The sequence below is a fragment of the Nerophis ophidion genome, linkage group LG23, assembly GCF_033978795.1.
Source record: "Nerophis ophidion isolate RoL-2023_Sa linkage group LG23, RoL_Noph_v1.0, whole genome shotgun sequence".
NCBI lineage: Eukaryota > Metazoa > Chordata > Actinopteri > Syngnathiformes > Syngnathidae > Nerophis > Nerophis ophidion.
The window spans coordinates 24,895,609-24,919,851 of NC_084633.1; the positions used below are offsets into that span (position 1 = coordinate 24,895,609).

At 38.4% G+C, this 24,243-nt stretch overlaps 1 protein-coding gene across 1 annotated transcript in view; it reads right to left on the reverse strand.

The window, feature by feature from the left end:
* LOC133541761 (protein Hook homolog 2-like) overlaps window positions 1-24,243 on the reverse strand; it is a 48,604-nt gene that overhangs the window by 14,360 nt on the left and 10,001 nt on the right. Inside the window, exons 3-14 of the mRNA XM_061885334.1 lie at window positions 24,015-24,087; window positions 23,898-23,948; window positions 21,895-22,027; window positions 21,539-21,606; window positions 20,505-20,570; window positions 20,337-20,417; window positions 19,150-19,316; window positions 18,807-18,947; window positions 13,421-13,622; window positions 13,167-13,277; window positions 10,736-10,823; window positions 5,776-5,842 (exon numbers count right to left, since the gene is read on the reverse strand). Of these exons, the coding sequence (XP_061741318.1) occupies window positions 5,776-5,842; window positions 10,736-10,823; window positions 13,167-13,277; window positions 13,421-13,622; window positions 18,807-18,947; window positions 19,150-19,316; window positions 20,337-20,417; window positions 20,505-20,570; window positions 21,539-21,606; window positions 21,895-22,027; window positions 23,898-23,948; window positions 24,015-24,087 (1,248 nt within the window). The remainder of the gene's footprint in view (window positions 1-5,775; window positions 5,843-10,735; window positions 10,824-13,166; window positions 13,278-13,420; window positions 13,623-18,806; window positions 18,948-19,149; window positions 19,317-20,336; window positions 20,418-20,504; window positions 20,571-21,538; window positions 21,607-21,894; window positions 22,028-23,897; window positions 23,949-24,014; window positions 24,088-24,243) is intronic.

Below are 24,243 nucleotides of genomic sequence, written 5' to 3' on the forward strand. Positions count from 1 at the left end.
ACATCATGCAAAGAACTCTGAAAACGTTTCCCATTTGGCAACTAACTCTATTTTGTAGCCACACTCCCCCTCGGATTAATTTACTTCTGGTGTTGTGACTTTGGTTTACTGTCACATCACAAATATACCCTACTAATAAATACAACTGGTTCGAAACGAACAGTGTTAGGTCTGGTATCGGCAGTATCGAGCCGTACATCAGTACTGAGAAGCCATAGATGTATACATGCGGCTCGATTACTGATAAGAAAACATCTGAATGTCATTATAACAAACTCCATCTTTTGACAATCATTCGACTCGCGGCACAATATTTAATTAAAATAATCTCCAAATTTGTATTTTGACACGAAAACGAAAGTTTGAAAACGCTTACATTTCCCTCGCCCAAAAACAACGCATCTATGCTCCTGCTACACCGCCTCAAAAGAAAAGAGTTGGTCCCCTTTTTACAAGTTAGAGTTTTCTGCAAATACATTGTGCAAACATGGAATCTCATCTAGCATGCCTTTATGGGGCCATGCAATTTGTCTCGGTAGGATGAATAATTAGAATTCAAAAGAAATGAATGGGTTTTAAAAAATGATTACCCAATACTGTCAACATGGTGTATAGGGATGAAATGATCAATAGTATAATGATAAACCGTGGTAAAATTCCCAATGTTTAGTAATACCATTTGAAATTTGAATTACCGAAAAACCGTCATTTATTAACATTTTAGGCAACGCTGCTTACTTCCTGAAAAAGGAGTCACAACAGCGGCGGTGCATGTACACTAGAGATGCGCGGTTTGCGGTCTCATCCGCGGGTAAACCGCGGGTTGGGCGGTTGACACGACGAAAAAGTAGATTTGAATTAGATTCGGGCGGGTGGCGGTTGAACCATCCGGAGACATTTGATATACATGGTTCTGGGATCGGTATCTTTTGCCATTCAAAGAGCCATTTAAGACCCGTGTCATAAAGCGGATAAAGTCAATAGGAGATGCTATTATTCTCTTGAATGACTACCGGTAGTCACCCAGATATTAAATATTAGTGCGTGCTATGAAGCCATTGGCTTTGTCGCCTTCTACATCATACACGATCTGCTTGTCAGTCCAGCATCATGTTGTGTGTGGCTTCTGCAGCAACACGCACACGACTGCAAGGCATACTGGGTGACACAGAGTACACTAATGGTTGTGATATAAACAATTTTAACACTCTTAGTAATATGCGCCACGCTTTGAAGCCACACCAATTAAGAACGACAAACACATTTCAGGAGAACATCCTCACAGTAACAACATAAACGCAACACAAAAAATACCCATAATCCTTTGTATGCATGACAATTCCTGACTATTTTATGCTGGGACAGTGTTAACAAGATGTGTCGTGAACGTTAAAACAACTTTTTTAGAAAGTCTGTAGTTTGTTGGCTGGGATGTTCACTCATTCATTTACCTATAAACTGTATCAGTGTTCAAATAACATCAATACTAGCTCATATGTTTTGTTATCTCTTTGAATTGAACGCAGAAGATTGTGTATTCAATGTAGGAGGTATCACTCCCGTTACTTTTTCTTGGCCAAGTGTTGTGCTAAAACATATGGTGTTGGAGAAGAAAACTTGTTTATTAGGCTTTGTCTTCATTAGCCAAACTGCTTTGTGTTTTATGTTAATATCAAAAAGTATACACTATGTTTTTTACATGTTGTGGATTTGTTCTTTCACAAAGTTACTTTAAGAAAGTGTGACAATGTGCTCTTTGTTAATGTTTTATTGTGTATAGTTAATCCCTATTTGACATATTTCTGCTCAAACTCTCAATGGATCGGTCCCAATACAGCATGTACATGTAAATGTACATAAATTAAAAGAATACTTTAGAAATACAAACATCGAGATAAAGGTATCGTGTAATGTCAAAGGGGTGACATTTTGCTACTATTAATGAACATAGACAAATATTTGCCTTTAAATATATGGATTACATTTATAGCCTTATTAGACATAACGTTCACGCCCCAACCAAACACTGTTTTACCTAACATAATGAATAATCCTGATTGTTAATCATGATTTCACTATTGATAAAAAAATTGTCTTAATTATTAATTTGGTCATAATTGTGCAGCCCTAAGTGTAAGACTACATCTCATATACGATAAGCACACTATTTGTATTTATATGGACAAAACGTGCAGTTATGTCCTATTGCCATCAGGTGCCATCTTTCAACATTCTTATATTTGTTTATCTCCTATGTCCATAAGGTAATATCTTGCACATTTTCCACATGTGTTTTTTACTTTATTATGTTATTTTGTTTCTGCCATATTACTTAGTTTATAATGCTTGTGTTGTTTTCATATGCACATTAATTTTTTACTTTTAGGTACAAGTACATTAATGTTTCTTCTTCAAAGGAAGTCATTTTCAATGTGTTGTTTGTGTTTTTTCCAATAAAACTTGGTTAAAAGATTTCAGTATAGGTACTTTTTGAACAGTTTGAAAAAATACTGTGATAATAATGATAAGCGTGATAATTTGGTTACAATAATCGTGATAAGAAATGTTCATACCACGACATCCCTAATGGTGTATCAATTATACCAGTGCTTCTGAAACAATGGGGTGTCAGTGAGAGGCAAGGGACTTTCAGTATTATTGTCCTTTTTTATTCTTGAACTATACACACGCCTCCAACTAGGTGGCAGCACTGCTTGAATTCATCAAAAGGCTCAACCTGGAAATATGACCAAGTACACATACATAACCTTTCGGTTTTTGGTAATGAGGATATAAATAAATATTGTTATCCATCCATCCATCCATCCATTTTCTACCGCTTATTCCCTTTCGGGGTCGCGGGGGGCGCTGGCGCCTATCTCAGCTACAATCGGGCGGAAGGCGGGGTACACCCTGGACAAGTCGCCACCTCATCGCAGGGCCAACACAGATGTTAGGATTTCAATTTAGGGAATGTGTGAATATTTTTGTCTCCCAACGGGGGTGTGATAGAAAATAATTGCTGATCACTAATCTATGGAGTACACGGACTTCGATCCTGTTCTTGAGTTATTAAAAGGTGTTACATTCAATTCTTTGTATTTGCGCAGAAATTTCCATGACACAGCTGCCACGAAGATGAAGGAGCATTCTTTGTTCCAAAGAGGTTCTGTGTGCAGCTAACATTACACTGCTTTATCATGTTGTAAAAAGTGTGTTCTGCGGTGGGCAGGGTTTTATTTTTTCACATGAGTGTAAATGACAAGTGTGGCTCCTCTATTGGTTGTTGAGATCCAGATATCTTTTAGAGCAGGGGTGCCCAAACGTTTTTTCTCGGAAATGTACCAAAGGGCAGTGGGCCAAAGACATCGATTGTCTCAATACAATTTTTTTGCAACCGATATTGGAGCCTTGAGTGCCGATTTTGATCCAAAATAGTATCAGCAGGAATGATTTGGTAGAGTGGAATGGTATAAAATGTGCTATCAAGTGAAATGTGTTAAACAGAGAACAAAGGTCTCAAGAACACAAACCTATTTATTATTAAAAAGGTTGAATGGACTTACGCTGTGGTCAAAATAATTAATTAAACTAAGCTCAGGACACAGTGTGTTGAATGATGCGGACACATTTGTTACTGGATACTTTCAAATACGCTTCTGTCTATGTAAGTAATATGCAACTATAATTATTTGATACTTGTTTATATCAACAAATGTGCTGTCTTAGACTGCAATATTGGTCAACTGAGGACACTTTTTACGTTTGTGTGCTAAGCTGTTGTGTAGCTGCTCGCTTGCCGTAACCATGTTTACCTTTTGTAAATGACTTACCGTATTTTCCGGACCAAAGAGCACATCGGATTAAAAGGCGCTCCGCTGACAAATGGTCTATTTGTGATTTTTTTTCATGCAAAAGGTGCATTAAAGGAGTCCTATTATTTTTTTTTTTCTTACTTTGACAACACTTTTTTGTAGTCTACATAACATGTAATGGTGGTTCTATGGTCAAAATGTTGCATAGATTGTTTTACAGATCATCTTCAAGCCACTTTCTGACAGTCGCTTCCGGATGCGCTGTTTTGTGGGCGGTCTTATTTACGTGGCTCACATTCAACAGTGTCTTCTCTCCGTCATTTTTGTTGTAGCGGTGTAGCGTGCAAGGACGGGAGTGTAAGAAGTGTCAAAAGATGGAGCTAACGGTTTCAATGACATTCAGACTTTATTTAAATCAATAACGGAGCAGCATCTCCTAATCAGGAAACAAAACAAGAAATGTGTCCCATGAAAAACCGTCCGACTGGAACTCTAATAACTAAAGTTCCTTGGGTGAATAATGTAAACTCACTACACCGGTATGTTTTAGTGCTTTCATGGCGAGTTTACTGACAGGTATAAGTAAGAACTTTACACTACTTTATATTACAAATGGCAACAGCGGAGGATGAATGTCCCATAACAAGAAGATAAGAGGAAAAAGAAGGAGCTTATTGACTCGTGACAATTTTTCAGGACTTCTAAAGATCGCAAATGCAGATCAGCAGGTACCAGAAGGTAACAAAAGTTGCTATTGTGTAATATTGCGAAACAAAACGCCAGATAATATGTCTTACGTTATACACACACTATGATAATACTCGTATGTTTGATGCGCCGCCAATTATTCAAGCGGTCCGGCTTCATAGCTTACCAAAGTGGTAGCAAAACATTTTGATATATTTTTGAGTGCCGTGTGTAATGTTCTATATTTTCAATGGAACGATTAAAATATTGGTGTTGTTTACTTGAGACATATTGCAATCATAGGGCTGCCTAACACTTATCTCTTATGTTTAATGGTCACACTTATTACACAATGTACCAAATCAAATAACTTAACTAAGCTCAACCAAACATTCCGTACATTATGCGCACCGGGTTATGAGGCGCACTGTTAAGTTTTGAGGAAAAAAAAAGGATTTTAAGTGCACCTTATAGTCGGTAAATACGGTAACTTAAATATGAGAAACAACCAACCGTGTGTATTGATCAGAGGACATTTAGATGTTCACTGTCTATCCAGCTTTGCACAAGTAAACGTGCTGAACGACTGCTTGTATAGGAGCTTATATCGGACATTCTATATACGAGCCGATCGCATCAGATACTTGGATATTTGCTGATATTGCATAGATATCCGATATCAATATTGGATCGGGACACCCCTAATTTTGAGCGTGAAACAAATAACCTAAATGTAAATAATAAAGTTCACGCCCTTCAGCGGGCTAAAAAAAACAACTCGATGGGCCAACTTGGGCCACAGGCCCCACTTTGGTCACACCTGCTTTAAGAGTTTCATAATCATTAGAGCCGTACTTCTTATATAGTGGGACAGGCATGATAATGTGTCAGGGAAAACATGAGTAAACACTACACAAGGTGGCATGTGGTTTGTACCAATAAAGAAACAAGTATCATGTTCTCAATAATATATTTCAATTTATGTCCAAGAGGGGGGGGAGCCTGACAAAAACAATTGAAAAGCACTGGATTAGCCCAACATTTGCATTCAAAAGCCTAAATTGAAGAGTTAGGAGTTGTAAATACTGTCCCAATCATAAAAAAATATATAGGGCACTGATATTACCATCAGTGCATGTTTGTGGTAGGATAAGGGACAATCTCATCAGTTATGCTAAAATAATAATAATAGGAGCAAGTAGGATTTATTGAAGGACTGGTATACAATAAACCCTGGTGCCCAAAGCTTATATACACAATTATTAATACGTACTTGAGCTCAGCAGGCATGATCTCTGCAGCAAGGTTTCCTGCCTCCGCCTCATTGCCACACAAACCTCCTGTGGAGAGATTAAGGTTGAGCGGGAACGTCTGTAAATGTACAACAACAAAAAAAAAAGCCTCATCTCTGTATTTAATAAAAAAATACTGGCAGCATATGGCTCTCTGCAACCAGACTTTACACTGTCATAACATCGGCAAATAATTTAAAATATGCAACTGATTGAATCCAATATGATTAAGGACGTCATAAACGAGTCGTTGGAACGCGGGTTCCACGATTAAGAATAAAAAAATGGATAAAACAATGCAAGGGAGTGGAACTTTGAAGAATGAGGACAACTAAAATAATGCTATTATGTTCTTTGGTGCACGCAAACAAAAGGTTTGTGTCCTTAAAAACTGAGCTTTTGAAACACTAACCATGGTGACAGAGTTTGCATGGACGGTAACTGATTTATCTGGCTGGTGTCATGCAAAATATGAGTGACATGTCGACAGTGTTAGAAATAAAACCCTCATAGTTATCGACAGCGACACTCTTTTTGAAATCCATTCATCTGAGAGCAGTGCTTGCTTCCAAAGGATGTAAAATAAACTATGATAAATTGAAACACAATATATTTTCTTGGCAGAAGAAACATCCAATATTGTTGTGGATTTTTAAGACATTATTTTAGTGTTTGAATCTTTTTTTCTCCAATTTTAATTTGTAAAAGTTTTAGAATGTTTTTTGTAATTGAGAAAGGCAAATTGAGTGTTCACTTTGATTCATGTCAGGCGAATTTACTTTCTGTTGTGTAACTCTTTTTCTTTAATAAAGTTGTTAAAAAAACTAAACCAAGAAAACCCTACGTGTTATGTGTTTCGGGTACAGATTGATCACAACGTCATATCTTAGTTGCTTAGTTGTGTTTTTACAGGTTTAGCTTGTGGTAAATTGTTTGTTATTGTGAAAAGACATTATTGTGTCTTGCATTCATGTTAACATTTAAGCTTGCTAGTTTGAGTCTGTAATTTTACCAAAGTGCAGTTATTAATCTCAGTTTTGTCATTTAAAAACGGCAATACTAATAGCCAGGAGTTTTAGAGCGGTTATCATTATATCCATAGTTCCAACACATATATATATATATATATATATATCCGTCCTCGCCACTCCCCTGCAACACTTCCTCCACCAATCACTCTAACGCAAGGTGCATTCAAGGCCACAAGCGACCTAACGCAAGGTGCATTCAAGGACACAAGCGCGTCAAAACGGGCGTTCCCAGGATGGAAATACAAGTACTGCTTCTCCCATGCAACACTTCCTCCACCAATCACTAACGCAAGGTGCATTCAAGGACACAAGCGAGTCAAAACGGGCGTTCCCAGGATGGAAATACAAGTACTGCTTGTACAATTGATGTACAAGCAAGAACAAACATGGGATATGCACACCATGTTCTAGAGTAGTGGTGTCAAACGTATGGCCTGCGGGCCTTAATCTTTGAGTTCGCCAAATTTAAAAATGAGCTGCAATTTTTGAATGAAATAAACTGCTGTTCTAAATGTGTAAGCTGGATGTCGCAATAGCAATGCAAGTGCAACCCACGTCACACATGACACTGTTTAAGATGACATGTCAGCGGACTTCAAGTGCCCTCTGGATTGGCTACTGCTACTCAAACCAGCACTGGTGCAAGCAATCAGCAGCAGCAGACTAATAAAGAAAACAGTAAGATGGAAAGACTTAAGTTAACATAACCATCATCTTTGAAGTTAAGAGTTGGTTAACGGCAAGATGTTCACACTGAAACTCCATTGTAAAATTGTTGTTTGTTCCATTTTATTTGATGCTTAAATGTAGCATGTTCACATTGGTTAAGTCTGTATGTATGTTACCTTGATACTGGCCATGGTGTAATATTGTATTATCTGAATGATGATACATTATTTGTTGGCCAGTTTTCACCAATCCGGCCGTTTGAGGAAACGCTCGGTTGCTTTTCCAAACACGTCTTTAATGGTGAACTGCCAACATGAGAATACTTAAAGTTTACTGGCTTTGTAAAAACCCTGAGACAAAGTCTAAGCTGAGTGTGTTATTATTTATGGTGTTTTTGAAACTGCAATGATTATTTCCTCAGAGTTTTCAACTAACTTAAAGTTTATTGCCAGGAGGATTATTAGTAATATGTACATTTTCAGAATGTGTTCAACTTTTGGCCAAAGTAAAACAAAAATAAAAATATTTTGAGGTTGTCTTTATTTTCAAATTATTATGACATGATTTTATCAGTCCGGCCTGCGTGTGAATAGATTTTCCTCCATGTGGCCCCTAAACTAAAATGACTGATACCAATGTTCTAGAGCAAACATGCTCGGGAGTAACTCTAATCTCATGAAACATCTCTCAATGGAGCACACCAAGAATTTGAAAATGTTTCCAAAAAGTCATACGCTATTTACTTTCCCTGGTAACTAATTATGAGTAAAACCAATTATGAGTAATATCATTACGAATTATTTTATTGAAAGTAACTAAATTTTTTAAAGTCATCTGCCCCAAAATTGAAATATGCGATATTATCTCATGTCCTGCAGCTACAGTAAACCTTATCTAACAATACGAGTCAAAGTTATAGACTAACAGGTGCATACTTGATTTCAAGCAGTGGACGATGTAGGCGTGTGACTTTGAATCGAACACCGGCCAGGCCATATAGACAAAACGTTGTCTCCAGGACTCTGTGTGAGTGCTGATTTTAAAGACTGTTTGTGTGGATATAGATTTAGAAGATTTATTGCCTTAACTGTTGTAACAAGTCACTTTAGGGTATAATTTACAATGCACAAGTCAGACTGTCCTCTAAATGTGCACCACACACTTTGTTTTCCATCAATCACACATCAGATGAAGAAGTCAGGCCAAAAGGTGCCTCCATTAGGGTTGCAACAATTAAAAAATCAATAACATTTGTCGCTGACCAGTTCATTTGTCGGTGATGTCAATGCTTGTGTTTTCCCAGTTGGGAAAAAAACCTGCGAGTCAGTGACGGCAAGCTACAGGAATAGAAAAATGGCTGTGGTCGCTGCAACAACATGAATACACCAAAAGTAGTAGAGCACTTCACCCTAAAAAGGCTTGGTAACCCATTTTGCTAAACAATTTATTGTTCTAACGATATAATTATATTTTTACCAAATTAAGCATTAATATAATCCAGTGGCAGGCCGCTCGAGTCCCACCTAGGCCTTCAGTGATGTCCTGTGACCAATGATTACCTCTCAAAATACCATCATTGATGTCACCACATGACCATTGCCGAAGAAATACTACACAGGAACACTTTTACGCACTACTGCGTCTTTCCCGGCGCACACGAGTGACCCAGCTCGCTCATAGCTGACTGAAAAGTCACATTTGGGTCGCAATGCGTTTTAAATAAAGTCATATTTGCAAAGATCAGGTTCCAAATCAGATTCGGGACTACCTCCTAATGTGGCCTCAATCTGATGCCAAAAGATCAGATTGGAAGTACTTTGGAGCGCTTTGACTGGCAAAAAAAAATAAAAAATCAAGATATGTGTCATTTGAGGGCAAAAAAAAGTGCTGTCTAAATGGGGCCAAAGATTGTGGATTGAGACAAGAGAATTCACTCGGTTAAATTATTCCTGCTATTGAATAAAGGGAACTCAGGTGCTGAGCCCTCTTCAATCCTTTTCGAAAGCGGAGACAAAAAGGTATCAAAAGTTATCATGTTAATTTATCGAATTTTGGTCCAGGCCTAATCCTAAAACACGACAAAGACTCAAACAACTTGTCCAAATTACTTACTTTTCATAGCAGTACGTTTGGGATGCGGGAATATTTAAAGTGGAGGCATGTCAGACATGTGAATGATGCAATCTTTGACTCTCCTGTGTAGATAACTGGCTCGCTAACAAAAAGAGTAAAAATAGCTTCAACCGATCACTTTTTTCAAACTTGGTCTAAAAACCTGTGTGCCGCTTTCTAAGCACATCATCATCAAAACATTACTTTTTTGAAGAAGCTGGATGTTATGTTTGTTTTTATTGCTGCTTTTTTCAGTTATTTGTTGACATAAAACATTGTCCTTTGCTTTTATTATACATTTGCCTGTCCTTGCTTTTAAATGGAAAAAGGTTTGAATTTTATTTTTGTAGTACCCTAATCAGCAGAAAAATACTTAATTTTTTTGTTTGTTAGCACATGCCTAAACATATCTCAAGCTAAATTTAAAAGCCGAAGGGTAAATGGTAAATTAGTTATACAGTACTTGTATAGCACTTTTTTACCTTCAAGGTACTCAAAGCGCTTTGACACTATTTAAAAATTCACACACACACTGATGGCGGGAGGTGCCATGCAAGGCCCTAACCACGACCCATCAGGAGCAATGGTGAAGTGACTTGCTCAAGGACACAACGGACGTGACAAGGTTGGTAGAAGGTGGGGATCGAACCAGGATCCCTCAAGATGCTGGCACGGCCACTCTCCCAACAGCGCCACGGCACCCCAAGGGTACAATAAAACCACTGAAAAGTAAGTTGCATGCTTCATAATCCGATTAGTCGACTAATCAATAGTTGCAGTACGAGCTTGCACCAACCGTCAGAATGGTCACTGCCAAATTAACCCCAGATAGAAGAAAACAGTAGTTTTGGAAACATCTGACCATCCATTTTCATAGGGGCAAAGCCACAGATTTGGTATTATTGTGTTTCCATTATGAAAAGTTTAATACAAACAATTTAAAGTAATGCAATTTCTGATTCAATCTCGATCGAATCATTAAAATCTCAATCGCGCAAAGTCTACTCCAAGGTTTTACATGCAAGTAAACCTCAGTTACTGACCACGCCATGACTCGGTGTTGTGATTTAGTCATTTGTTTTTAGAGATGCAGTTTTTCAATTCCGTATTTTCAGTTTTTATAACTCACCTCCTCCACTGAGACAGCTCTGTTGGACTTGAGCACATCTCAGCTCATCATTTGTCTCCCGGAGTGTCTCTCTTTCGGACATCAGACGCTGGAGAACAAAGCATAAGGCAATATATTATTTTCCGTGTGGACGCAACGATCATATGTTAATATGAGCTCATCAGTGCAACTTTTTTTTGAGTTAGAGGGGGACCTATGATGCGTTTCATCTTTTCTGACTTATAATTATCGTTAAGATGTTGGATATTAATGGTAAGCAATGTCCACGCCTGCGGTATGGATGCCCATGTTTGCAGGGTTTTGCAGCCTGGGTATGTCGTAGCGAGGTGGATGTACTTATTTGGACACTTTGTAAAGAGCTGAGCCAGAAGGGGAGGCGCTCCCCAGATCTAGGTTTTCAGGGAACTGAAAAAAAGTAGACTATAGTTTCATTTTTATCCAATCTTGGCATGCGATTTTAATGTTGCTAAAAGCAGTCGTGTTTTTATGCAGGTCAGAATTGATAAGAGAATTTGCAGGTATATCTAATGTTTTGACCGGGTAAATTTGTATCATGTTTACGAAGTATATCCTCAAGAAAAAAGCGGTGACATATATTTTAGAAAGTTTACCTTTTCAAAAGAAAAATGATGATGCTTTTGGAAGAGGGTGGGGCGTGGTTTCATTTGCAATCTGGGAACGGCTCCACAGACCGACAGACTCAAAAAATGGGTTATAAATGTGACCGTCTGTAGTACAAAATTTACAAAGTATATCCATACTGACATATTACAAATAATCTCAACAAGGAAGTGTGTATTCAAATAGTCATAGGTCCCGCTTTAATTCCAGGCATTACTACTTAAATGTGCGCTTGTTTACAAAGCAAGTATGTTATATGGGCATCACAAAAGCAAAAGCCGCTCATGTAGATTTATTTATTTATTTATTTTTTAAACGAAAATGTGAATTTTGGATTAATATGTATCAAAAACGATAGAACGTGACTTGAAAACAAGTCCTAAATTCACAATATCAAACCGAAGACTTCACCTGATGTGTACCATAAATTAACATTTTAAATTAGGGTAGTATTAACATCACAGATGTACATTCTAGGGTTGTACCGTATGTATACTGCAGTACCAATGAATAAAAAAATGGTACTATCCGGACTTTGAAAAATACAGCTGTTTTTTTTATCCGCATGCTGTTGTGCGGTGGTGGCGTTGCTGAGCCGAGGAGCATGTTGAGTGTGTCAGCGTGCACACACTCACACAGCGCACAAATAGAAACAAGGAGAGGAAAACTGGCAAACAAAGGCAATTCTATTGGTAGATGAAGAAGGTGCGTGAAATGCAAAATAAAAAGGTATTTGGCCTTCAATACGCTGCAAGCAGTGCTTTAAAACATGCCTTGCCAAAGGGGGCAAGACCACCTGTGCCCCAAATTTGGTAAAGATTTAAAGAATCTATACCTGCACAATAAGTTTGAAGGTAATGTAGTTAATTAGCTATCATTTTCTGCACATACAGAAATCGAGACATGCATGCAGCTGCTTGGCTTAATGCCAAATATTAACGAAGTCCAAACTGCCCACGTAGCCTAAACCAATGCAAGTGAAATGACTGAATTTTGTAACAAATTGCTACAATCTGTGTTTTATCTGCTAAATATCTACATCTGTGTACTTTTAACAAGAGTATTGATTTTAGTTATTACTAAAGATTGTATTTTGCATAGACCAAGAGTGGCAATAACAATCATAAAAAAATATCAATAAACTATTCTATTTTAATCTAATCCTAGATTATGGCAGACTACATGTAATATATAAAATTATTATTTGAGTGCGTCCAGAAAAGTGTGTATTTAATGCATTTTATTGTTTGTTATAATATTAAAAAAATGTTCTTTGAGTCCAATAAGAACCATATGTTTAATGTATCGTATTTTTATTACTAAAATTAAGCTAAGTACATTTTTTTCGTGGTACCCGTAATTTTGAAAAATGTCAAAATACTGAAATACATCAAGGTACCGGTATCAAAATATTGCTATCGGAGAACCATAACCCATTCACAGGAATCTTAAGAACCACCACATATCATACAGCAAACATTGTTCAGTGTGTATTAACTATCCATCCATCCATTTTCTACCGCTTATTCCCTTTGGGGTTATGGGGGGCGCTGGTGCCTATCTCAGCTACAATTGGGCGGAAGGCGGGGTACACCATGGACAAGTCGCATCCTCATCGCAGGGCCAACACAGACAACATTCACACTCACATTCACACAGTAGGGCCAATTTAGTGTTGCCAATCAACCTATCCCCAGGTGCATGTCTTTAGAAGTGGGAGGAAGCCGGAGTACCCAGAGGGAACTCACGGGGAGGACATACACTACTACCTTGCGTTATCCACCAGAACTGAATAGTGATCATCACTCACTTCTTTCTCTTTCAGGAGTGCATCATACTTGTCATTAAGATTCCTGTACTCAAACTGCCACTTCTCAGCTTTTACGGCCTCTAACTGGTGCTTTGTGTGAAGCTCATGTGCCTGTAAGTCAGAGGGTATAGTTACTACAGGCTGTGATGGTAAGACAATTAGTAACAATGACCGCACACACAGCCCAAACTGTGTTCAATTGCATTTTGATGTCTACACAGTAAAAGTAGGATTCTTCACGGCCCACAGCTTGCCTGTCTCTTGAAGGTGTCGAGCTGAGTGCGGACAGCATTAGCTCTGCGCAGCTCCTCCTCCAGTTCGCAGGTGCGCTGCATATACACTGTGTTGCGCTCCTCCAGGAGGCGCACCTGCCTGCGCAGGTCACCCAAATCTTCCAGCTTCCGTTTGTACGTCTCCACCAGAGTTTCGAGCTGGTTCACCCGGTCGGATGAGTGCCTGAGGGGGAGGAGGGGAGGCGCAAGGCCGGATAAAAGAAGCTATGGATATGTGCTGCACTAAGTTATGAAGTGTGAATGTCCCAGATTGGTTCCCCATTCTACTCTGACGCAAACTAGCTTCAATGTATGAAATGTCTTTTATCAACACAGATGTCGGCGTGAGGAGGTGAATGGACGTCTGCGTGTGGGTAGTGTGGGAGTTGTTTCTGTGAGTGGAAGATGATAATGGATGAACTGCAGCTTAAAGCCTTCAGATGCGTTCCCACGTATAATTGTGTTTTGATGCGTCACCACAGACGTCAAGCGACTGGCTGGTTTGACTCACGTTATTTGGTAAATAGAATATTTTAAAGTTGTACTAGAAAGAAGGTCACACATAAAAAGGACACACATTCATTTAGATATGAAATACTTTTGTAGCTCTTAAAAGACCTCCCATCGAATATTATTGTAGCAAAATTATTTGCAAACATGTATCTCAATCTGTGCCACGTACCGTATTTTTCGAACTATAAGTCGCAGTTTTTTTTCATAGTTTTGCCGGGGGGGCGACATACAGTATACTCCGGAGCGACTTATATAGGAAATTATTAACACATTACCGTAAAATATAAAAAATTATATGTATCTCATTCGCGGTAGAGACGAAGAAAATGTCAGCAATTGTCACACACACAGCAGCAATCGTCACATACACGTTAACCAATAAGAATTCGGCAGGGGAGGGTCATGGCAGAAGTGCATTGTGGGTCATGGAATGCTAACTGCAATATGCTACTGCCGTAGCTATTAAAATGGATCATTTCATCGTTGACGGTAACTTATAAAAACTAAGAAGGACTGAACAAAAATTGGACCGAAAAGGAAATCATGTACTGCAGATTACAAGCTGGACATAGTGAAATATGCAGGAGAATACGACAAGAGGAAGCGGCACATACCTTCGGAGTTGGCAGAGTTGTTTAGAAGCGACGTCGAGGAAGAAGATTTCATCGGATTTATCGATTAGGAGTGACAGATTGTTTGGTAAACGTATAGCATGTTCTATATGTTATAGTTATTTCAATGACTCTTACCATAATATGTTACGTTAACATACCAGGCACGTTCTCAGTTGGTTATTTATGCGTCATATAACGTACACTTATTCAGCCTGTTGTTCACTATTCTTTGTTTATTTTAAATTGCCTTTCAAATGTCTATTCTTGGTGTTGGATTTTATCAAATAAATTTCCCCTAAAAATGTGACTTACTGTATACTCCAGTGCGACGTATATATGTTTTTTCCCTTCTTTACTATGCATTTTCGGCCGGTGCAACGTATACTCCGGAGCGACTAATAATAATTTAAAAAAAACAGTAGTCCAATTACATGCGTGTGTACCGATTTGTGTGTCCGTATATCAATCCCTGTGTGTATTTGGAGCCACCTACGCTCGCCTTGGATGTACGTACGGGTGCCTTGGATGCACGTAGGCATGTTTTAAGTTTTCCGTCTGTCCCTACTGAGAAAGAACGCTCGATAGGCTGTCTACTTACTCGTGGCTAGGCGACACTTCTGTAAGATTCACTTCCATGTAAGATTTGAGTGTGTAATACCTGTGTGCGCGCATCAAGAAGTGTGTGCGTGTATACAATCTGCGTGTGCGTATCTGAGGTCTACCGAAAGGGAAACCAATCACAAACAACGTACAGCTGAGGCGTGTGAAAGAGAGACGTCCAGACTCTCCTTACGTTTTTCCTGATTAGTTTACGTTAAGTGGTGTCCTATAATAGATTAATGACTTGGTCTGGGATTGGTAATTCCGATCTGTCTGTACTGTGATTTGAAGGTGTAATAAGGGTTACTGATCATGTTATTCTGCGTGAACAACATGGACCACGCTCAGAGCTGCCAAGTGTCGCTTTGAGCATGACAGTCACACAATTCAATCCTTTCTCTAGCGACACGCCACACTTGACATTTCTCACACTTATATTCCCCATTCACGACTCAGGATTTGTTTTCATAATAATAAACTTTGGTTTTCGCAGATTGCAGTCGTTTTGAGTAACTGATTGGTTGATTGAAATAACCAATCCGAGACCAAGCCATCAATCCACTGTGCCTACATTTAACCAACCACAGTAGACTACGCAATTTAAACCAATCAGAAACAACGTAAGGCGGGTCTTGGCATCTCTTTCACACATCTCAGCTGTACATTGTTTCCGATTAATTTAAATTGCTTGGTGTCTTCCGTGGTTGGCTAAATTTAGGCACACTTCAGATATGCACACGCAGATTGTATTACTGAATGCGTGTGCACACGTGTTACATGCTCACAAATCTGGATACGCCCTTTCAAACCTTACACGGCAAAAGTCACACGGAAGTAGGGCTGGGCGATATATCGAGTTTGTAAGATGTATCGATATATTTTCAAACAAGATATGAATTAAGAAAATATTGTAATATCGATATCATTTATTTAACGTTAAAAAGACCAAACACCGCTTATTAGTTGTGTTCCTTGATTCTCCCCTGGTTCCCACTCCCTCTAAACACTCCATGGGCTACTAAACCCCTCCCCTTCCAAGACATACTTGGAGTATAAGAACATCTATAATTGGCTGTTTACTATGATGAGTCACGATTGGTTGAGATTAGGCCAATCAGAGGCGCGACAGAGCGGGTCATCGAACCAGGAAGGGAAATCACAACAGACATCCCAAATGACGATGAGCGAGTCATACAAGAAAAGGGGGAATATTCAAGCGGGTGATTTGTGTAATAAAAAAACTAGAGAGAGATAACGGAGGGATTATCTTACTTAGATTTCGCTTTTAGCGATGTAGACGACATCCAGGAAACTGACAATGTGTAAACTTGGCTACATTTGAAAAAATTTATGCATCAGGATAAAACATTCATTTGAGTTGTTTACCATGCAAGCCCAAATCAAAACTGTTCTCCAGTTGCCATATTTCGCACGAGAAATGTTGCCAAAAATGTACGTTAAAGTTAGGAAGATCATAGCCTCACAGTTAAGTTCAGGCACTTACGTGGCGCTGACCAGAACCGTACATGTGTTGACAAGTCCATTACATTGTCGACTGGGAATTAAAAAGTGCCTGCAAATGTATTTATCTGAGTTTGATACATTTTGTACTATTTGCAGAGCTATGTTATTTATTTTACGTAAAAATAATATTTTCCAATTTTATTTATGTTATATAATTCTGTGTTGCTTACAGTTTATTTTCTGTGCTGTTAATACCCATCTGGACTAACTGGGTTCATAAAAGTGCCACTGACTGTTTACATTACAAATGTCATAATCAATTTCAGTGAACCTCACTCAAAAATGTATTGAGATATACAAACCCCGTTTCCATATGAGTTGGGAAATTGTGTTAGATGTAAATATAAACGGAATACAATGATTTGCAAATCCTTTTCAACCCATATTCAGTTGAATATGCTACAAAGACAACATATTTGATGTTCAGACTGATGAACACTTTTTTTTTTGCAAATAATCATTAACTTTAGAATTTGATGCCAGCAACACGTGACAAAAAAGTTGGGAAAGGTGGCAATAAATACTGATGAAGTTGAGGAATTCTCATCAAACACTTATTTGGAACATCCCACAGGTGTGCGGGCTAATTGGGAACAGGTGGGTGCCATAATTGGGTGTAAAACCAGCTCCCGTGAAATGCTCAGTCATTTACAAACAAGGATTGGGAAATGGTGACCACTTTGTGAACAAATACGTGAGCAAATTGTCGAACAGTTTAAAAACATTTCTCAACGGGCTATTGCAAGAAATTTAGGAATTTCACCATCTACAGTCAATAATACCATCAAAAGGTTCAGAGAATCTGAAGAAATCACTGCCCGTAAGCGATGATATAACGAACCTTCGTTACCTCAGGCGGTACTGCATCAAAAAGCGACATCCGCGTGTAAAGGATATCACCACATGGGCTCAGGAACACTTCAGAAAACCACTGTCAGTAACTACAGTTTGTCGCTACATCTGTAAGTGCAAGTTAAAACTACTATGCGAAGCCAAAGCCATTTATCAACGACGCCGCCGGCTTTGCTGGGCCCGAGCTCAGCTAAGATGGACTGATGCAAAGTGGAAAAGTGTTCTATGGTCTGACGAGACTACATTTCAAATTGCTTTTTGGAAACGGTGAACGTCGTGTCCTCTGGACCAAAGAGGAAAAGAACCATCAGGACTGTTCTAGGTGCAGAGTTGTAAAGCCAGCATGTGTGATATAGTATGGGGGTGTATTAGTGCCCAAGGCATGGGTAACTTACACTGTGAAGGCACCATTAATGCCGAAAGGTACATACAGGTTTTGGAGCAACATATGTTGCCATCCAGGCAACGTTATCATGGACGCCCTTGCTTATTTCAGCAAGACAATGCCAAGTCACTTGTTACAACAGCGTGGCTTCATAGTAAAGAGTGCGGGTACTACACTGGCTTGTCTGTAATCCAGACCTGTCTCCCATTGAAAATGTGTGGCAGATTTTGAAGCCTAAAATACCACAACGGAGACCCCGGACTGTTGAACAACTTGATCCGTACATAAAACAAGAATGGGAAAGAATTCCACCTGAAAAGCTTCAAAAATGTGTCTCCTTAGTTCCCAAATGTTTGAGTGTTTTTAAAAGAAAAGGTGATGAAACACAGATGCCCTTTCCCAACTACTTTGGCATGTCATGCAGCCATGAAATTTTAAGTTAATTATTATTTGCAAAAAAAAAAAAAGTTTATGAGTTTGAACATCAAATATGTTGTCTTTGTAGTGCATTCAATTGAATATGGGTTGAAAAGGATTTGCAAATCATTGTATTCCGTTTATATTTACACCTAACACAATTTCCCAACTCATATGGAAACGGGGTTTGTATATCGAACATCGAGTTTAAGTACAAATATATCGAGATAGACTTTTCGTCCATATGCCCAGGCCTACGTGAAAGTAGACAGCCTATCAAGGGTTCTTTCTGATTAGGCACAGACATACAACTTTAAACACATTTGGATCAATATACAGGCACACAAATCAGTACACACACGCACAGATTGAGATACACGTTTGTAAATCATTGTGCTCCAATATTACTTCCATAGCTTCCCAGTTATTGACACTGATATTTAGGAGCCAACAGCAGTCTCACCTGAGAATGTCCATTTCGTCTTTGAGGGATTGAGCTTCTTGTGCCAAACTGGTCAGATACTCATTACGTTGCTGCAGGTCGGAAACCTCGCGCTCAAGCATGTCTGCACGCACACATATGTCATCTCGGCTGTTCTCCAGTCTGGATAAGTACACAGTAGAGAAAACGGTGAAATTCCAAAAAGAGAGCATGGTTGTTGTTTTTTTAATTCAGGCAAAAAAGTTTTGTCTTTCTTTATGATACACTAAAAGAGTTAAAAGACATAAAAGCCAATCAAAGTGAATTTAGGCACATTATGATCACAAGTGCAGCAGTACATTCCCAGATTCTGTACCGTTGTTACCTGTAATTCTCCTCCTGGAGCTGTTCCATCTGACTCTGCAGCAGCAGTAGCTTTTTGCCAGTGATGGCAGTGTTTGAGGCGTCCAAGTAGTCACAGCTGCTCAGCTTCTCTTTCAAGGAACGAGTCTCGTTCTGTAGAGACAACTTTTCCTCCAGAGCCACCGACAACTGGGTGGGAAAACAGAGAGGAACTTAAACGCTGGACACGACCACAAATGCTGGAAGATGCATTGGAAAGGAAGTGAGCATTATTGAGAATGCAGGCATAAGACGGGCGTTCTTGTGAAAATAACCGGAACTGTACAAGCACATGATGGAGAAAAAAAAACATATTGTGTACAGCAGACAGTGAACACATGCTATGTTTTCATTTTACATGCTCACTCCTCAAGACTTTGTCAGCTGCTATAAAATGTTTCCAGGGGGTTGGAACGGTCTCAATAGCGAAGCTGTTAACCTTAGCCTTAGGCTCGATAACAAGGTCTCCATGATACAAGTGAATGAATATGCATGGAGCGTGACTGATATTGACACATTTAGAACAAAAATGAGTTAGACCAAGAAAGGGGAGTTTCACATGAGAATTGTGAGCAGTATGTTTGAAGTCAGGCCGAGCAAGAGGGGGCAGTTAGACAAGACAGTGATGCAATATTTTTTTTAAAAAAAAGGGAGCGTGGCTACTTACCTGCTGGACATCTTGTGTGAAAGCAGCACAACTCTACACTGCACTTTAAGGACAGATTGCATGCTTTAGCACAGGACCACCAACAGCAAATAGCTTTCCAAACAACACAAGTGACTAATGCCCAAAGCGTGGGCTATGTAAGTAAACAAACAGGTGGGTCGTGAGCGCTGCCAATTAGAGTTGGCTGCATCTTCATCCAAAGGCAACGTGTCAGTTCTTTTTCTTGATGTTATGCAACAGCTGACAATAAATGTAACTTGGAAAAATGTGGGTGAAGCAACACACAATGATAAGAAAACAAAAACAGGCACACTGGTCAATAAGGCCCAGAACACAACAACTGCAGACACACACACTCGACTACATGCTGCAAATTTGGTTGTCATAAAGCTTGAAGTGGATGTTCAGTCATCGTGACATGAGCAAAAAAAATGTCCCTATACTCAGTTGATGGCCCTTTCGGACAAATGGAAGATTAGGAAAACACAATTTTAGAAACTAACCTGATGTTCCAGATCACGACAGCGCTGACTAAGGTCCGCTTTCTCATCTGCCTCCTCACTTAGAAAATAATACTTCCTGGACTGCAAACACAAGGATAAAAAGTGAGGTCGCGGGAGGATGGTGGTTGAAGAACTGGACAACAGCGAGAAATTAGTTCTGTGTCTCACCTGGTAGTCAAAGTCTCCGTAGGTCTCGGGGCTTCCTGGTCCAGATGAGGGATCTCTTGATAAAAGCTGAATACAAATCCGCAAAGTGACACAAAATCTTAAAATGAACCATACAGCAGTTCTTCTCAAAAAGTGGGTCGGGCGTGACGCCAGGGGAACATGCTTTATGAGCATCATGCATCGAACCCGCTTCGAAAAAGCTGTGCATTACAAAACCTGCCCGTTGTAACCATCAATCCTGACCTTTTCATTTGGATTTAAAAGAAAAAATCAGCACAAATTGGGTATTCATTTTTCAAAGTGTTTTATATATTGTGGTACTGAGTGAATATTGCTGATAAACTAGAATATATAATTATTTATTGAGTTTATTTTATTTTTTAGTATCAAGTGGTTCAAGACGGTCAAAATATGTTTATAGTTTAAAGATGTTTTGGGCTTTTTTCAGTCAAATTGATGCACTTTGTTGTTAAGTCTATAAAAACATTTAATCATAATAATGTTTTGTTTGTATTCAACAATAGTTGAATAAAACAAATACATTGTTATGCAGTACTTATAAAAATTCTATAGACAAATGATAGTGTTAAAAGGTTGCTGCGGTGAGTGGGGACGTGCAAAAAGTTTTTTTCTTCCTAACAAAAAATAATTGAGAAGCACTGTCATACTGTATGACACGTCATTTGAAATCTGACAGATTCAATACAAGAGCTACATACAACAAATAGTTATTAGATTTTGGTACGAAGTCATTGCGCTGCAGTGTAGCTCTAAAACAAACTACAACCACTGTAATAAACAGCATTTGATTAATATGTCTATCTTTGTAAAGAAGGATTTATGATACAGCTTGTATTGGCTCTCATTCAGCTGTGTGCCTAAGGTTTTGGCCAATGTGCATGCGTTTACGAACAAACCATAAACTAAAAAAAAATAGTTTCTAGCATTCACTTCTATATAAAGATTATCAGGGATTTTTTTTTAATCAACCAAAGAGTATCAACAGAGACAGGATCGACACAAAGCTCACTTACCTCCTGAATGGCTGTCATGACGACATGCTGGACGGATTCCTCAAGTGTCATTATCTGCTGGATTTGCTCTGTGTTCAAGAAAAGACAACAGAGATTGATGAATGCAGCCAAAAGAACAGATTAGCTACAAATGCGATCCGGATAGGAAACCAAGCATCGCATCTAAGGTAATGTTTAAAAAGTGTGACCTGATTATTTTGAGCCTCTTTGCAAAGCATAATCTGTCAATTGTTCCTAAATCAGACAGTCGGCTTGCAATGATCAAACAAGGTCTGTTACCAAACAGGAATCATGTGATAGGACCTCTAGCTAATCTTGTTTTTTTTTTCCCCCAGAAGATTTTTTGCAGTGTTTACCTTGTTTCTTCTCACAGCTGACAGCGCAGCCCAATACGAGTTGCACCAGCTTGCCCAGCTCAGTGACATCCCCCATTTCACCAATTAGGGTCACATCTGGCAAATGCTCATCTGAGACCTGGTGACCCAGTATCTGTTATCGAAACGGTTAAAACAGACAATGCCAGTAAGATGATTAGTCATCAGTGGAAAAACGATAGACAGTCTTAGGAAAGAGCTCAGAATAATAATCAGATTTTTTTTCAGAAAGCAATCCAGGAGGCCATTTGGTATAAATATTTATCTTTATAAACTAGTGGCGGCAATTTATATAACCAGCACAAAGCAATCGTAACGTAAGAGCTATACATTTGGACCGCCACAAATAGATTTGGCTTTTGCTCTTTCAGGATGAGTGTTACCTTTTAAATTTTGCAAGAACGAGTCACACTGCGTAATATCAATATTGCAATTGGGGATATAACGATATGAAAATGTACTTCAAGGTTATCGTGTCCAAAATGATCACAATTATCAAAGTATTGTTGAATATGATCAAAAAGTACTTATTCATACACTGAAATGCTTTGACCATTTTTTTTTAATGATTAAAATATACAAACCTTTCGAAAACCCACTATTTTGCATGTTTAATGTTTCTTATGGTTGATGTTTTAGTGTTTGTGTTTAAATCCTAGTGTTTTATCTGTTTTCATGGCTAAACTTGTACTGTTTTAAACATTGGTTTGTATAGTAGTACTTTCAGATATACTTTAATTAAAATTTTGTAACAAATAAAATCTATTTATTATTTTTGGCGGGTGTTGTGACGTCCTACTTTGTCCAGCGGTCCATGAACGCACCTTAAAAACACCTCTGCCTTATATTCCTCCGAGTATAGGACGATCGCTCTGCAGCTTGTAGATTCAATGTTCCCAATTTAATATTTTAGATGCTCAGAAAGCAATGTGTTTATATAAGTTTATATTGGGATGTGTCGTTGCTTAATGGGGAAAGAACTTACTGACTCTTGTTTTCAAACATTTAAGCTAGCAAGCTGGCACTAGTCAATCCGTGAGTTTATCAGAATGCATTTCTCAATCACGATTATTCTAATTTAAAATTGGTAATACTAACCTTTGGGCGTTTTACCGCAGTTGTCATTTATCGTTACATACCTAGCTAGAATACGATTACACTTTCACTTGTCATTTTTCCTAATTTACAATTCCACTTTTGAGAACCACTTCACGATAAATCATTGTTGTTTATGGTGAAGATTAAAAAAAGTAAATTTGTGCTTTGTAACAGATTTGAGACATTTGCAATACTTAAGTGTAGATTGAAGCGTGCTAAATTAATTTAGAACCTTATAGACTGGAATAAAACTGATTTGGGGAATTGGCCATGATAACCAGCTCTTCCCAACTTTAAAACTTTTTTGCACAATTTAGCGAGTATTCAAACCCTATGTATACATGTTTAAAAATAAATAAATAAATAAAAATAAAAAAGCAACTCGCGACCAATCTAGCAACTTTTTTGTGTCATCGGGGTCTTTAAGAGACTGACATGAAACTGGCATGTATCACTCTACTCAATAAGCGGATGCTGCTGTGAGCCATTCGCATTTTGACAGTCTTGTTGGTAAAATAAATAAACACAATTAATACAAAAGAATGTTGTATTTCTGAACATGTTTGTATTGCTTTTGCCGTTTTTACCAACTTCTGTCTTGTCTCTTCCACATGATTATGTACCTTATTATTTTCGTACAGATTCCGCTACAATTTCATGCGTCACATCCAATAATGCTAAATCAAACTCATTGTTTCAGCCCCAATTTCACCTATAGATTCTCAAAATAAGTTTTAAATATCGCTATTACAGAATTGTTTTGCTTGTGTCACTATTAAAGAAAAACATGCTAGCTGGGTAGTCTAGACATCCTAATACTTTTGTCCAGCCAGTGTATTACTTTTGGGAAAAACAATGCTTGTGAAAGTAAGCAAAATACCCCTTACGTCATGGTAATACTCCAGCATGCTCTTGAGAATCTTTTTCAAGTTGCTGACCTAAAAAGAGAAAAACAATGTTTTAAATAAGGCACATATGTTATTACTAGTGTAATAAGTCCTTGCCTTCAGGCGCCAGTTGTCTTCGCTCTCCTCCTTGATCCTGCCCAGCCATGTCTCATTAAACCAAGAAGGGTCTCTGTTGATGGTGAGAGCATCACATTAAATAAAACATGACAACATTATAAAACAGTTCAATATAATTGTATTGAGGCATATTCATGTTGTTTTCTTTGTAAAGGCATGGGTATAAAAACATTTGTTATGAATTCACCCACAATAAACTAGTGGCTTC